Source organism: Mustela nivalis (assembly GCF_964662115.1).
Source record: "Mustela nivalis genome assembly, chromosome: X".
In the NCBI taxonomy this organism is placed as follows: Eukaryota; Metazoa; Chordata; class Mammalia; order Carnivora; family Mustelidae; genus Mustela; species Mustela nivalis.
The window spans coordinates 133,457,370-133,470,895 of NC_139040.1; the positions used below are offsets into that span (position 1 = coordinate 133,457,370).

General features: G+C 66.6%; 1 protein-coding gene across 2 annotated transcripts; it reads left to right on the top strand.

Moving 5' to 3' along the window:
• Positions 1-20: 20 nt before the first annotated feature.
• LOC309856068 (putative GTP-binding protein 6) lies at positions 21-12,060 on the top strand. Of its 2 annotated transcripts, none has more exons than XM_082716773.1 (10): positions 21-389; positions 3,588-3,725; positions 4,318-4,388; positions 4,571-4,701; positions 5,074-5,144; positions 6,046-6,204; positions 8,298-8,506; positions 9,801-9,949; positions 10,443-10,595; positions 10,906-12,060. In XM_082716773.1, exons 1-10 carry the CDS (start codon positions 44-46, stop codon positions 11,027-11,029), a joined length of 1,551 nt encoding a protein of 516 aa, XP_082572899.1. In that variant the 5' UTR covers positions 21-43; the 3' UTR covers positions 11,030-12,060. The 2 variants fall into 2 exon arrangements, with proteins under 2 accessions (XP_082572899.1, XP_082572900.1); XM_082716774.1 differs by lacking the exon at positions 21-389 and adding an exon at positions 2,713-3,441.
• The last annotated feature ends 1,466 nt before the right edge of the window (positions 12,061-13,526 follow it).

Genomic DNA, 13,526 nt, shown 5'->3' on the forward strand with positions numbered 1-13,526 from the left:
CCCCCCCCGAGGTCCCGCCTCTTTGCGTGCGGCCAAAGGCGGAATGTGGGCCCTGCGGGCCTCCGTCCGCCCGGGGGCCTGGGTCTCCCGCGTGGTTCGCGGCCGCGGGGCCCCGAAAGCTGCGCCGCCGCTGCCGGCATTCCCGCATCGCGCGCTCGCCGCCTTCGGCCCCGGGGGACTCAAGGGCCCGGGAGGTGGAGGACGGGGCCCACGGGCTGATGGCCCGAGCAGCCGAGCGGGAGAGGAGGAGGAACTGGAGGATGCGGAGAAGGAAGAGGAGGAGGAGGAGCTACTGAGGAGGGACCCTTTGCTGCCGGCGGGGACCCAGCGCGTGTGTCTGATTCACCCTGAGGTCAAGCTGGGACCGCGGAAGCAGCAGCGGACCGGAGGTGACCCGGAGCGGTACCGTGGCCGGGGACACTGAGAGGCGGGACTTCCGGGGGCGGAGACTCGGAGGGGGCGGGGCTCCGGGTGCTGGCGCTGGGGAAGGGGCCGGAGACACTGAGAGGCGGGGCTTTCGGGGCGGAGACTCGGAGGGGGCGGGGCTCCGGGTGCTGGCGCTTGGGAAGGGGCGGGGGACACTGAGAGGCGGTGCTTCCGGGGGCGGAGACTCGGAGGGGGCGGGGCCTCGAGTGCTGGTGCTCGGGGCGGGGACTTGGGGGGGCGCTCCGAGGGTAGTCGAGGGACCTTGAGGCGGGTCGGAGTCCTCAGGGGGCCGTGCCAGGGCGGGGCTTCGCGTTCTGGCGCCGAGGAAGGTGCAGGGGATGCTGAGAGGCGGGCCTTTCGGGGGGCGGGGCTTCGAGTGCTGCTGGTGGGGCGGGGACTAGGAGGGGCTGAGCTCCGAGGGTGTGACTCAAGGAGGGGTCCTGGGGGCGGGGCCCGGGATTAGAGGCGGGACTGCGGCGGGAGGGGTGGAGACTCGGGGGCGGGGTTCCAGGGCCGGTGCTCCGGGTGGGGTGAAACCGCTCCCCGCCGCCGCTGCAAGCCCCCGCTGGGCCGTGGAACCAGTCCCCCGCCCGCCCCATCCCGGTATCTGCCCCGTGCGTGGTCTTCCCTTTCCAGCGTGCGCTAGAATGGCGCAGTGCGCGGCCTTGCAGACCGGCTCTTGTCGCTCAGCGTGCACCCCAGGTCACACACGACCTGCTGTGGCTCCACCGCTGCTTTGTGTTCGCTGCTGATGATATCCCGTCGTCTGGGCGCGCCCAGGGGCTTCGTGGGGGGACGCACCTGCCTTCAGCTCAGGTCATGATCCTGGGGTCCTGGGATCGGTCCGGCCTGGGCTCCCTGCCCAGTAGGGAGGGAGTGGGCATCTCCCTCGACCTGTCCTCCTGCTCTCTCGTTCTCTCCCCTGCCCGTGTCTCTTCTGCTGTCTCTCCCCCTGCCCGTGTCTCTCCCCCTGCCCGTGTCTCTCCCCCTGCCCGTGTCCTTGCCAGAGAGGCGATGGAGGACAGATGCCTCCAACTGCTTTCCAAGGGGCTGCGCCGCTTGCCTTCCCGCCAGCGGTGACGGACAGATCTCGCTGCTCGTGCTCTCACCCGGGTTAGGTGCTGGCCCCCTGCTGCATCTGGGGCCCGTCTGATCGGAGCGTACCAGGCCCTCCTAGAAGTTTGCCATTTTCCCCCGATGGGCGATGACGCAGCCCATGGCCTGGCGCTTGCCGTCCCCGTGTGCTGCCGGAGGCGTGTGTTGGGTCTGCAGACACTGCGAGGGTGTCGTCACGCTCTTTCCCTGCCGCGAACTCTCGGGCGTTCCGTGTGCGCCGTGGAGAACCTTCCTTTCTCAGCTGCTTTAGGAAAGTTTCAGTCCAGTCCACGGCCTGACTCTTCTGCTCTCGGTGCCTGTCACGGTCGTCCCATCTGCACGCCGGGGGGGTCGTGCCTCGGCCTTGCCCGGCCCGCTCACAGGCCCGTCACAGGAATTCTTCCTTCTGTCGGAGCGATTCTGACCGCTCGCCTTTGCGTGCCGTTCTTTCTTGAGCTTTTCGTCTGTCTGCTTACGCTGTCCGCCTGTCTGGCGTGCTTTCTGCTTAATCCGCTAGAGCCCGCGCGGTCCGGATCGTACTGGGTTTTTTCCAAAGTGGGCTTATTTATTAGTCAGAAATAGAGAACCCACAAGCAGGGGAAGCGGCAGACTCACAGGCTCCCTGCCCGGCTTCTGCATTGCAGAACTCCTTCCCAGGGCCGTGTGGGCAGGGGACGCGGTCCGTACTCCCCGTCGTGCGTGAGGCCCTGCGTCAGAACTGTGGCCTGCACACACTGCTTCTGGCCGCTCACTCCCACCAGGCACCCAGTCCTGGGCTTGGGCAGTTGCACGTGGCGAGTGGACCACATGCCCAGATGCTGGCCGCGGGCATCCCCGGAAGTCTCACGACCCCGGCAGAGGGTTGTTGGAAGCCGATCTGCGATGCAGCGGGGGCACATGGCCCCACCAGGGAGGTGGCGAAAGAAACTGCCTGGGGCTTTGCTGATGGGCTGCGTGTGACATATAAGAAGGGACGCGGGGAGTGGCCCCGTGCCCTTGGTCGGGGCACCGGAGGGGAGGAGGTGCAGAGGACCGGCGATGCCCGTCAGGAGTCAGAGCTGAGGAGACCTTGCATCCCCTCAGCTCAGAGGATGGGGCACCCCTCCCCCGCATCCCCTCAGCTCAGAGGATGGGGCACCCCTCCCCCACCAAGCAGAGTGTGCGGCTTCTCTGCAGGACTTTGGATCCCTCCCAGCTTCCTCATGGACCCCCACCCCAGGCTCAGTTTCCTCCCTGTGCCTGAGCTCTGCGGACAATTCGGGGGCCTAAAATTGGCCCAGAGCCCTCAGCACCCGGTCACTGGAGGGGGTACAATGAGCACGGGGTACGTGTCCGGAAGGGACCGCTCCTCTGGGACATTGTGCTGTGGGGAGGGGCACAGGGTGGCCTTGGGGGCGGTCGGGAGAGCGCGGCGTCTCAGGGGTGCCCTGTGCTGCCTCCCTACTTGGGAATGCTGTCAGGACGAGCCTTGGGCTTGAGGCCCCAGTCCCCCACGCCCTCAGCTCCTGGGACCAGCCCCTCCTTGGGACCCCAACCCCCTATCTGGGATGCTCACTGAACTCTCCCCAGGCCCCCTCCTGCACAGGCTGGCACCAAGGCCCCATACGTCATCCTGTCCGTCCTGGGCGCTGCTTGCTATCTTTCCTGTGTAGCATTGGCAGGGGGTTCGGGGACACCCACTCCTTGCCCACAGGGCTCACAGCCCACCCCGTGGGGAATGCAACATGTTTCGTGGGCCCTCGGGCGCTCCATGCAAGATACGCTGTGTGCTGGGGCACGGAAGAGCATGGAGGCCTCCCATTTGCTGCCAAGTCCCCGGCTGCCACGTTAGGAGGACCCGTCCTTGCATTCCCCTGGCCTCATTCTCCGCTTCTCGCCGTCTGTGGCTGGAACAGCATCGCTGTGTCGTGGAACACGTGGGTACGGGGGTGCTGTCTCACCTCTGTGCACGCTGCAGGAAGCCATCCCAGCCAAGGGGCATGGGCCGGGGCAGGCCAGGCAGGGCTGGACGGGGCCCGGGGCCCATGGGGACGTGTCCCTCACTCTGGCCCTGTGTCTCCTGAAAGCTGAGTGGCAGGTGGCGGAAGCAGAAGCACTGGTCCACACCCTGGATGGCTGGTCGGTTGTGGAAAGGATGGTGGTGCCCACCAAAACACCCGATGGAAAGCTCATCTTCGGCAAAGGGACTTTGGAGCACCTGACAGGTGGGTCCCTGTGCCCCTCCCTTCCTGAGGGAAACAGAGCGACAGATGGGCTCTCACTGGGGCCCTATAGAGGCGTCCTCTTGGGAACTTGGATCAGACACCGAGAAGCCCAGCGTGCCTCTCTCACGGCTTGCTCCGTGCCCTGGTGCCACTGGGGCCATTCAGAGTAGGGGGACACCGACCCCAAGGCCCCCTGGCCTATCTGCCCCTCCACACAGCGTGCTGGGTGTGAACTCTGTTTCCACGGACGCCCGAGGGTCTGCAGCCCCCACTGACGTGCAGCTCACGGCACAGATCAGCACGCTCCGCACATAGGCCCAGAGGGCTGTGCCCCGGCCATGTCCGTCACCCCGAGGTCTTAGACCCGTTCAGTCCCTGTGGGCTTGTGCACCGGCCATGTGTCTGCAAGACCCACACCCCTGCAGATGGAGCCCAGTCCTCCCCTTGACCCCTATCCTGCACACCCGACTTTGCTGACGTACGCCCAGAGACTTGAGGCTGTCTGGCGGACCCGGCCGGCCAAAGCTCAGGTCAGTCCCACGAAGGACTGCACGGCACACAGACATCCGACGGGGCCTTCTCTCCTCCCCAGAGAGAGTCAGAGGGTCGCCCGAAATCACGGCGGTCTTTCTGAACGTGGAGAGGCTGGCCACGCCGACCAAGGTAGGCGGGAGGCCCTCTGTGTTTCCCAGGCCGACGCGTGTTGGGTCAGCGCGTTGAGGTGTTGGGTCCGCGTCCCCCTGGGGCAGGACCGCGGAGGGTGGCGGACCGCGGCCAGCGTCCCATCCGCCCCCTTCGCCCGAGGAGCCGCCACGGACGCCTTCCCTCCTTCCCCCCCTTTGCAGAAGGAGCTGGAGGCCCGCTGGGGCGTGCCGGTGTTCGACCGGTTCACGCTGGTGCTTCACATTTTCCGCTGCAACGCCCGGACCAAGGAGGCGCGTCTGCAGGTGGCCCTGGCTGAGCTGCCCCTTCTCAGGTACCTGGCCTCCGCGGGCTGGCGCAGCGTACCCCAGACCCTCTTCCAGCGGCTGTGTGTGGGACCCGACCGCCCCCTGGAGCGTGGCGAGGACAGGGTGTGGGGCTGGCCACACCTTCCCGGGCAGCCGGCTGGGCAGGTGCTGTGCCCAAGCAGCACGTCGGCCAGGGCACGTCCCCCTGGTCGGCCCAGCACCTCATTGTGCGGCCCTCCGTCGACGATGTGACGGGCTGGGCAGGGGGAGGACCACCTCGCCCTGTTCTCTGCACCCAGACGTCTCGTCCTCACTTCTCCGTGTTGGCACCGGCCGTGCTTGCCCTGGGTGGGCATGTGTTTCCGTTCCTGTCTGCTGAGATGCCCCTTCCCACGCAGGTCCCGCCTGAAAAGCAGCACTGCCCGCCCGGATGCGCAAGGATGGGGCTCGCGCTATATCATGGGGTCAGGTAACGTGTGGGGTCTTGTCACAGGGTGATGGGGGGTGGGGGGGGTGTCTCAGCAGCCACCCCTAGGGAAGAGCACAACGTTGCTGAAAGATCCAGTGGGGCAGGGGCGACCTGTGGGCCTCTTGTGTGTCATCTTCGGACAAACTGAGACATGCAGGCCGTCTCTGGTGGCAGCTGGAACAAAGGACCACGAACCAGGGGCTTAAAAACCTCAGGAATCTCTCTTCCCAGCTTCGGAGAGCAGAGTCTGAGATCCGGGTGTGGCCGGTACTAAGACCCAGGCGGGACAGGGATGCCGAGGTCCAGGCGGGGCAGGGCCGTGCTCTCCCGAGGCTCTAGGAGTTGGTCCTTCCTGCCTCTTCCCGCTTCTGGGGCTCCAGGCGTCCCTGGGCTGCTGACGCGTCCCTCCCACCTCGGACTCCGTCCTCATGTAGCTTCTCTCCTCTGTCTCCTTCCAGCTTTCACGGGGACCTGTGTGTTTTGATTTAGGGCCCCTCATCTAGGATGAGCCCATCTCAGATCCTCGACGGGTTGTATGTGCTCAGACCCTATTCTGAAACGGGGTCCCGTTCACAGGTCCTGGGGGTCAGGATGTGGATGTGTCTCTACGGGCACGTCTCAAGTCAGCTGTGGCTTTCATGGGGCTGTCCTTGCAAGGCTGCCCTTCCTCCCGCAGCGGATGTGAGGGGGCAGGAGGCCACGGCAAGACCACCTTCTGCTGCACGAAGCCGTCTTGCCGGTGGGAAGGCGTTGGGGCAGTGGCCTCGAGGTAGAGCAGGATGGGGGATCCCCGTGAGAAGATTCCGGTCCGTATCCCGCGCAGGGACCCCCGTGGCGCTGTTGGCTCAGGCGTCTTCGCGGCCTCCTCCGCTGGCTGACGCGCGATCTCGGGCGTCTCCAGGGGAATCGTTCGTGCAGGTGCAGCAGCGCCTCTTGAAGGAAAAGGAAATGAAGATCCGGAAGGCCCTGGAGAGACTGAGGCAGAAACGGCGGCTCCTGGGGAGGCGGCGGAGGCGGCGGGAGTTCCCGGTGATCGCCGTGGTGGGGTACACCAACTGCGGTGAGAGCCCCTGCGGGCGCGAGACGCGGGGTCCGCGCCGCCCTCACACCCCGTACCCTTGCGCCGGGCCCGTGTGTTTGGGGAGAATCTGTCACAAATGCACCAAGACCGTGGCCCTCAGAGGGCCGACCCAGGAGCACAGGTGCAGAGCGGGGCTGCCGTCCTCAGGGGGGTCACAGCGCCCACGGCCCACACCCCGTCAGGTCACGGGTGTGGTTCCCGAGCGCCGGACGGTGGTCAGGGCTCCTGTCCCTTACTGGGGCCTTGTAAACTCAGTGATAGAAAAGAAACCGAGACGTTTTGAAGCTCATTCCCAGTAGACCTGCCCGTAGAGGAAGGAGAACCGTCCGGGTTGCGACCGCTGAGACGCCACGGCACGTCTCAAGGTTCCGCTCACGTGTGGGCTGTGCGCGGCCGCAGGCAGGATGCCGGCCCTCGGGTTTCCTTGGTGCTGAGGCCCTGGGCTCACGGGGACCCTCCCACACAGGGCAAGCACGGAGGCTCACTTCCTCACCCTCCGGACTTGCCCCGCAAGCGTGAGCTGCCCTAAGGTCCGGTCCCCGTGTGTGGCTGGAAGACCACCGTGACGCCACCGCCCCGTCCTCAAGGAGCGGGTGGTCCTCGTCCAAGGAGAGAGGGAACGTCCCACAGCACCTGGGCCGGGACACCAGGGAGACACCTAGGCTTCAGAGACTCTCTCTGCACCACAGCTCACTGCTGTGCGGGACGCAGGCAACTCCTCTGCGACCCTGGGGGGCGGGCATTACACAGGGGTCTGTGGGGTCCCTGAGGCTCGGCCGGCGCGTGGGACAAGAGGAGGCGTCCATAACCAGGCACCTGCTGTCCGTCCACAGTGCCCGGTCACCCCGCGGCACGCGGGTCCCCTGCTGCTTCACCTTCAGGTGAGGCCCCCCAGCGGCCGCTGGCCGTGTCCGAGGGCTAGTCTGGGACCAGTGGGCCCCGAGCAGGGTCTGGGTCTGGACGCGGGTCCACCTGTTGGTAAGGCTGTAGGGGAGCACCCTCTGGGGGCCGTCAGACACGCACAGCTCCCGACGGTCTACACCCTCACACTGCATCGGCACCATCCACCGTCACACAGACACCCGCCCCTGACACACGGCACACACACCCGTACCGTCACCCCGTGACACTGACACACACCCCCACACACAGTGTACCCGCCCCCCCACCATCACCCCGTCTACATAGACACCCGCGCTCTCACACTGCACACACACCCGTACCATTACCCCGTCTACACAGACACACACCCCCACACACAGTGTACCCGCCCCCCCACCATCACCCCATCTACACAGACACCCGCGCTCTCACACCGCACACACACCCGTACCATTACCCCGTCTACACAGACTCCCGCGCTCTCACACTGCACACACACCCGTACCATTACCCCGTCTACACAGACACCCGCGCTCTCACACTGCACACACACCCGTACCATTACCCCGTCTACACAGACTCCCGCGCTCTCACACCTCACACACACCCGTACCATCCCTCCGTCTACACAGACACACACCCCCACACACAGTGTACCCGCCCCCCCACCATCACCCCGTCTACATAGACACCCGCGCTCTCACACCGCACACATTCCTCCTGCACCCGCCTTGGTCTGCCGTCACTCTTCCGTATGCCGATAGCCCTGCGTCTCCGGCACACGGGGCCCCTGCCTCGTCTGTGTGAACACGAGTCCTGTATCGCACACGGACCTAGAGGACGCCCGTGTCTGCAGCATTCCCTCGTCTGCCCGGGTGCCCGCCCACCCCCTCCCATTCACACGTCCCCACCGTGGCTACCCCAGTGCCATCCCCTAGGTAGCCTCTCGTGCCCCAGGCCCTGGACCCCCGACCCCCGTGCACGACGGGAAGCAGCGTCCTCTCAACCACGAGGCAACCCAGGGGTCCTGCAGAGATGAGACCTAGGCCCTCAGAGACCTCACCCACCGTGGCCACCCCTCGGCCAGGGGCATGTGGGTCTGACTTGGAGCCGCCTGAGGTACAGCAGTGGACTGTGGGGCCCGTGGGGGGGGCCTGTCATGCCTGTGTCCCCTGTGGCCCACCTTCCAGGAAAAACCACGCTGATTAAGGCCCTGACCGGCGACGACGCTGTCCAGCCCCGGGATCAGCTGTTTGCGACACTGGACGTCACGGCTCACGCCGGCTGGCTGCCCTCCCGCATGGCCGTCATCTACGTGGACACCATCGGCTTCCTCTCCCAGCTGCCCCACAGCCTCATCGAGTCCTTCTCTGCCACCCTGGAGGACGTGGCTCATTCAGTGAGTGTGGGACGATCCCAGGGGCCAGGTTCCCTGAAACACCGGCGGTACCTGAGGCCAGGTCCCCTCATCCACGACACAACCCCGGGGACTGGGTCCCCTCCAACATGACACAACAGGGGGTCTGGGTCCCCTCAAACAGGACACGGCCCTGGGGCCTGGGGCCCGACACACACAACCCGAGGCAGGGATCAGGTCCCATCGGTCACAGCGCAGCCCTGGGGGCCGGATCCTCTCAGTCATGACACAACGTGGGGACCAGATTCCGTCATACGTGTTGCGGCGCGAGGGCCTGGGTCACCCTCACACACAGCACAACCCAGAGCCCAGGTCTTGCATGTGACAGCCCCGGGGACTACCGTTCCTCCCCGGCCGGAAACTGGCGCCTCACGCCCCCTTGACAGGGAGGCCTTCCTAGGGACCTCTTCCGAGACGGATTCCGGACGGAGGCGGAGCCCCTCTGCAGGGAGACCTGGGACTCCGGCCCCTTGGCCCTCGGGTCCGCCTTCGTGGGCAGCTTCGGGGCGATGGGATGCAACGGCACGTGCTGTTGGGGCGTCCGCCAAAACCCCAACCTAGTGTCCACACGAGGAAACAACCAAACACCAACTGGAGGGCGTCCCCCAAAATGCCCACACGTGCTGAACGCGGGCAGGGTTCAGAGGAGCCAGGAGAGGTGATAGACGGACGTGCCACGTGTCCAGCCTGGCGTCCCAGGACAGAAGGAAGAGATGCGTGACTCCGGAAAGACAGGAGCACGCCGGTGTCCCCCTTGTCCGTGGCCTGTGCTCCCGGGAATGGGCGGCGGGGGTCCCTGCCTTCCTGTTTGCCTTTTCCAGAACCAAACGTTTCTGGGATAAAACGCTTATCTTTTTCTTAATTTCACGTGCCCCGAAGTCCTGGGAGCAAACGCTGCAGAATGTAGGCGGTCGGTCCCTCGGTTTCCCGGGGCAGAATTACAAGCAATTCCTCCTCTTTCCCGCTGTGCGTTTTCCGAGTAACGAGTCGGATCCCTGCCTGTGCACCGTTTAAAGTCAGGCAAAAAGGGTTCTTCCAGCTTCAAAGGAAGCGCGAATCTGGAAGTTTCCCAGTGAGCGTGCAGCCGTAGAGCGGGACCCTGTGCGGTTTGAGGCGCCTCAGACGCCCAGGGCCCTGGGCTGGGTGCAGGCGAGCGGCCTGTCCGGGGCGGGACCCCGCACCACGGCCCAGCGGTGGTGTCCGGGAGCTCCCGCCTGGGCGTGCGGTGCCCCGTCCCGCCACCCCGTCCCCACCGCATGGCTCGTCTGCTTCTCAGGATCTGATCGTCCACGTGAGGGACGTGACCCACCCTGAGACGGAGCTGCAGAAAGCCAGTGTCCTGTCCAGCCTGCACGGCCTGCGCCTGCCCGCGCCCCTGCTGGACGCCATGCTGGAAGTTCATAACAAGACGGACCTGGTGCCCGGGTGAGTGCACCCCTGCCTGCCCACGGCCTCAAGGCCCCACGGCCCCATGACCCCTGCCCGCCCAAAACCCCACAACCCCATGACCCCACGACCCCGGAGCCTCGTGCCTGGTGGGTGCCGGCGGGCCACTGGTGTGACAGCAGCCGCGCCATGACTGACGAGATCAGACTGCGTTCGTCCTCCCGGGGCGCGTGCCCCCCGCTCTCAGGAAGACAAGGGGGTCAGCATCCTTCGCCCACCTGCCGTGAGGGCTTTCACACGCAAGCAGCCACAGGCCGGCAGACCGGAAATTTTGGGGTCTTCTGTTCTGAGTCCTCTCACCCCATGGACCCCGTATTTCCCGGCACCCTTATCGTGGTTTCCGTGCTGTTCCCGTCCGACATCCTGACGCACACGGACGTGGTCCCGGGGGGAGCTCGGGGGGCCGGCGTCCCTGGGGGACCCTCGCTCCATCTCTCCGAGGCTGAGCCGCATCTGGGCTGTCGCCGTCCAGGTATAGCCCGGTGGAACCCCAGGCTGTGGCCGTGTCCGCCCTGCAGGGGCACGGGCTCCCCGAGCTGAAGGCGCGGCTGGAGGATGCCGTCCTGAGAGCCACGGGGAGACAGGTCCTCACCCTGCGGGTCCGGCTGGCCGGCGCACAGCTGAGGTGCGTGGGGCTGGCCTGGCAGGGGAGGGGCCGTGGCCGTGGCTGTGCAGGGGGTGCAGGGGCGGGAAAGGCGGCGGAACGGGCCCAGCACCAGCACGCAGAGGAGTCGTGTGGTTTCTGAGGTCGCGCACTGCGAAGCTGGGTTCCTCAGCCCACGTGCGGGGCCAGCCAGCTGTCGGTGCGCAGGCCACGGGCAGGCCACGGGCAGGCCACGGGTGGGGGCGGCAAGGCTGTGGGCGGCCCGGGGACGGAACTCTCTCGGTGGAGTCCCTTCCGCTCACGCGCCCTCTGCCCTCCCGCACGCCCGCAGCTGGCTGCATCAGGAGGCCACCGTGCAGGCCGTGGACGTGATTCCCGAGGCCGGAGTGGCCGACGTCACCGTCGTCATCAGCAAGTCTGCCTATGGCAAGTTCAGGAAGCTCTTCCCCGAGTGAATGGACGTCGTGTCCGCCGCCGTCTCTGGGCCTCCTGCCGCCCCCTCCGTGGCCGCTCCGGGAGGAAGGGCCGGCGGCCGGACGTCGAAGGTCAGCTTGCCGGTCCACTGAGCGGCTCCGCTGCTGGCGGACCGCACGTGCCTCGTGAGCGCGGACGTGCCTCCCGCAGGGTTCTGGCCGCAGGACACGGGCTCCCTGCTGCTTCCAGCGGGGGCCACCCTGCAGGAGGACGTCCCGCCCGTGCCGGCCGAGAGGGGGCCGGTGGCGGCTTCCCCGTCCGCCGCGTGTCGTAGACTCACCAGCCAGGCCTCCTGCTCCCCTCGGAGCGCCCTGGATGTCCGGACGGTCTCCCAGAGGCACGGAAGCCTCTCGGCACGGGCCGTGGGAAAACATGGCGCGTCCTTGAATCAGCACGAAACGGGGGTGCTCCGCGCTCGCCGGCAGCCGGCTGGGACGGGGCAAGGCTGGAGGGACCACACCTTTCCCACGGCCGTCAGGGCCTGGGGCTGTCTTCACCAAAGCTCCCGGGACACAGGACAGGATGCTGGTCCCTCTGCTGTTAGAGACGTTGCGTGGACATTGCAGGGGGGCCCCGAGCCCGGCGCTGTTCCCTGGTCTCCGGAGGGGACGGTGACGTGAGTGGCCACCCTGTTGCTACCCTGGACGGTGTCATGCTTGCTTTCCCCCTGCGATGCGTGTTCACCCTTACAGCGGTGCTGTGGGAGTGGTTCCAGATTTCGGAACTCCGGGATTAAGGAAAAAACACCTGTAGCCTGCCTGCGGGTCTTGCGGACGGGGGAGCGTTGTTCTCACGGCAGCGTGAGATGAGAAGATGGTTGGGAAAGCGGGTCACCGCAGTGCTGGCGTGGAGGCCGGAGGGGACGCTGGCAGTCGGGGACAGCAGGGAGCGCGAGGACCGTGGAAGCCGGGTTCCCACCCGCAGGCCCCAGCCCCTGACGTGGGCCCCGGGAGACCCAGGTCCGCGTGCTGGCTTGCGGGACCGTTAGTAGAATACATGGGTGTGCTCCGAAGTCCGCACGTGCGGTCGTCTGTCCAGCGGCTCCGGGACGCTCACACGTGCGGGGTCCTGCGGCACGGGCGGGCAGGACCGGACGTCAGTGCCCCGCGTGCCGGCTGTGGGCTGGGGCGGCCTCTCGCGGTCTTCCCAGGGGGCCCCGAGGGCTGAGCGTGCGGCTGAGAGGAGGTCCCGTGGTGCGGTCCGCGGACAGGGTGGTGTGAGGGTCCTGCACGGCCATTGTCGGGGCCGGTGAGGCAGATTAGGGGAGCACGAGGCCCCCCAGCACTGGGCAGGGTGGTGGACGGAGAGGCACGCCAGCGCACGGTCCTCACTGGCCCCGGGGCCGGGGCAGGCTGCAGGACAGCCCAGGTGTGCTTGCGGCATCAGGACAGCTGCTGCCCTGGGACAGTGGACCATCGAGACCCGCCCGGCTTTCTGGTTTACTCGGCTCAGCCCCTGGGGGGTTGGGTGTTACGGGGTCTCTGAAGAGACCCTGGGGGGCAACAAAGCTCCGGCACGGGCCACCCCAGCTCCCAAGGCGCAGCCCAGTCCACGTGCCCCTAGGAATGTGCCCGCTCGACCCCGAACGCCTGCAGCCATGCATTCTGCCCGGTACTATGTCGGGGGCACCCACGTGCCTCCAGGCCCCCCTGGGCTCCGGCCGCTCCATCCCAATTCCTCCTTGTGCAGGAGACGGAAGGAAGGGGTGCCCGTGGGGTCAGGCCTCTGTCCCTCACTCTCCTGGCATACCCGCCCCCACCTGGTGTCCCCACCCCAAGGCCTAGAGATTGCAGAGTCATGACGTCCACTGTGGATGCTTAGTGAAGGGGGCGCCATAGGGGGCAGCGGCTCCAGGGGGCGTGCGGCAGGGGGTGGGAGCCTGGGAGGCACCGGGAAGGAGAGTCGGGGGGCTTCACGGGCCTGGGAGGGAGCGTCGGGGGCTTCCAGGGGCTTGGGAGGGTCGGGGGCTCTAGGGTCTGGAAGGGAGGGACGGGGACTCCGAGAGACTGGAAGGAAGGGTCAGGGGGCTTCCGGGGCCTGGGGGTGTGGGGCTCTGCTGGAGTCTGGGAGGGAGTCGGGGCTCCGAGGGACTGGAAGGGAGGGTCTGGGGGCTTCTGGGGTCTGGGAAGGAGGGCCACAGGTTTGGGGGGAGAACAGAGAGACGGTGCGAGACCCCGCTGGGGGATCCCCAGAGCACGGAGCTCTGTCCGGCCCGTGGAGTCGGGGGCAACCTGCAGGGCTCCCCGAGAGTCTTCTGGATTGCCGGCACGGCCCGGAAATCACGGCTTCCGTCACCATAGAGCCAGACCCAGGAAAGGCCTGATTTGATCCTCAAGAGAACACATTCAGACCCGGATTAAAGCGTCTTGTTGAAGACGGAATCCTAAGAAGACAGGACGCCTTGGGCTCTTTGGTCATAGGAGGAATGTTCCGGAACGCGATACTCCAGGAACTCCCTGTTCGTAGGGATGAGAAGTA

What these genes read in the sequence shown, in the direction of transcription:
- LOC309856068 (XM_082716773.1), top strand. Translation starts at nt 44, where the DNA reads ATGTGGGCCCTGCGGGCCTCCGTCCGCCCGGGGGCCTGGGTCTCCCGC. An exon ending in TGGAGGACGTGGCTCATTCA is followed by an intron (nt 8,507 to 9,800) that starts GTGAGTGTGGGA and finishes TCTGCTTCTCAG; the next exon opens with GATCTGATCGTCCACGTGAG. An exon ending in AAGACGGACCTGGTGCCCGG is followed by an intron (nt 9,950 to 10,442) that starts GTGAGTGCACCC and finishes GTCGCCGTCCAG; the next exon opens with GTATAGCCCGGTGGAACCCC.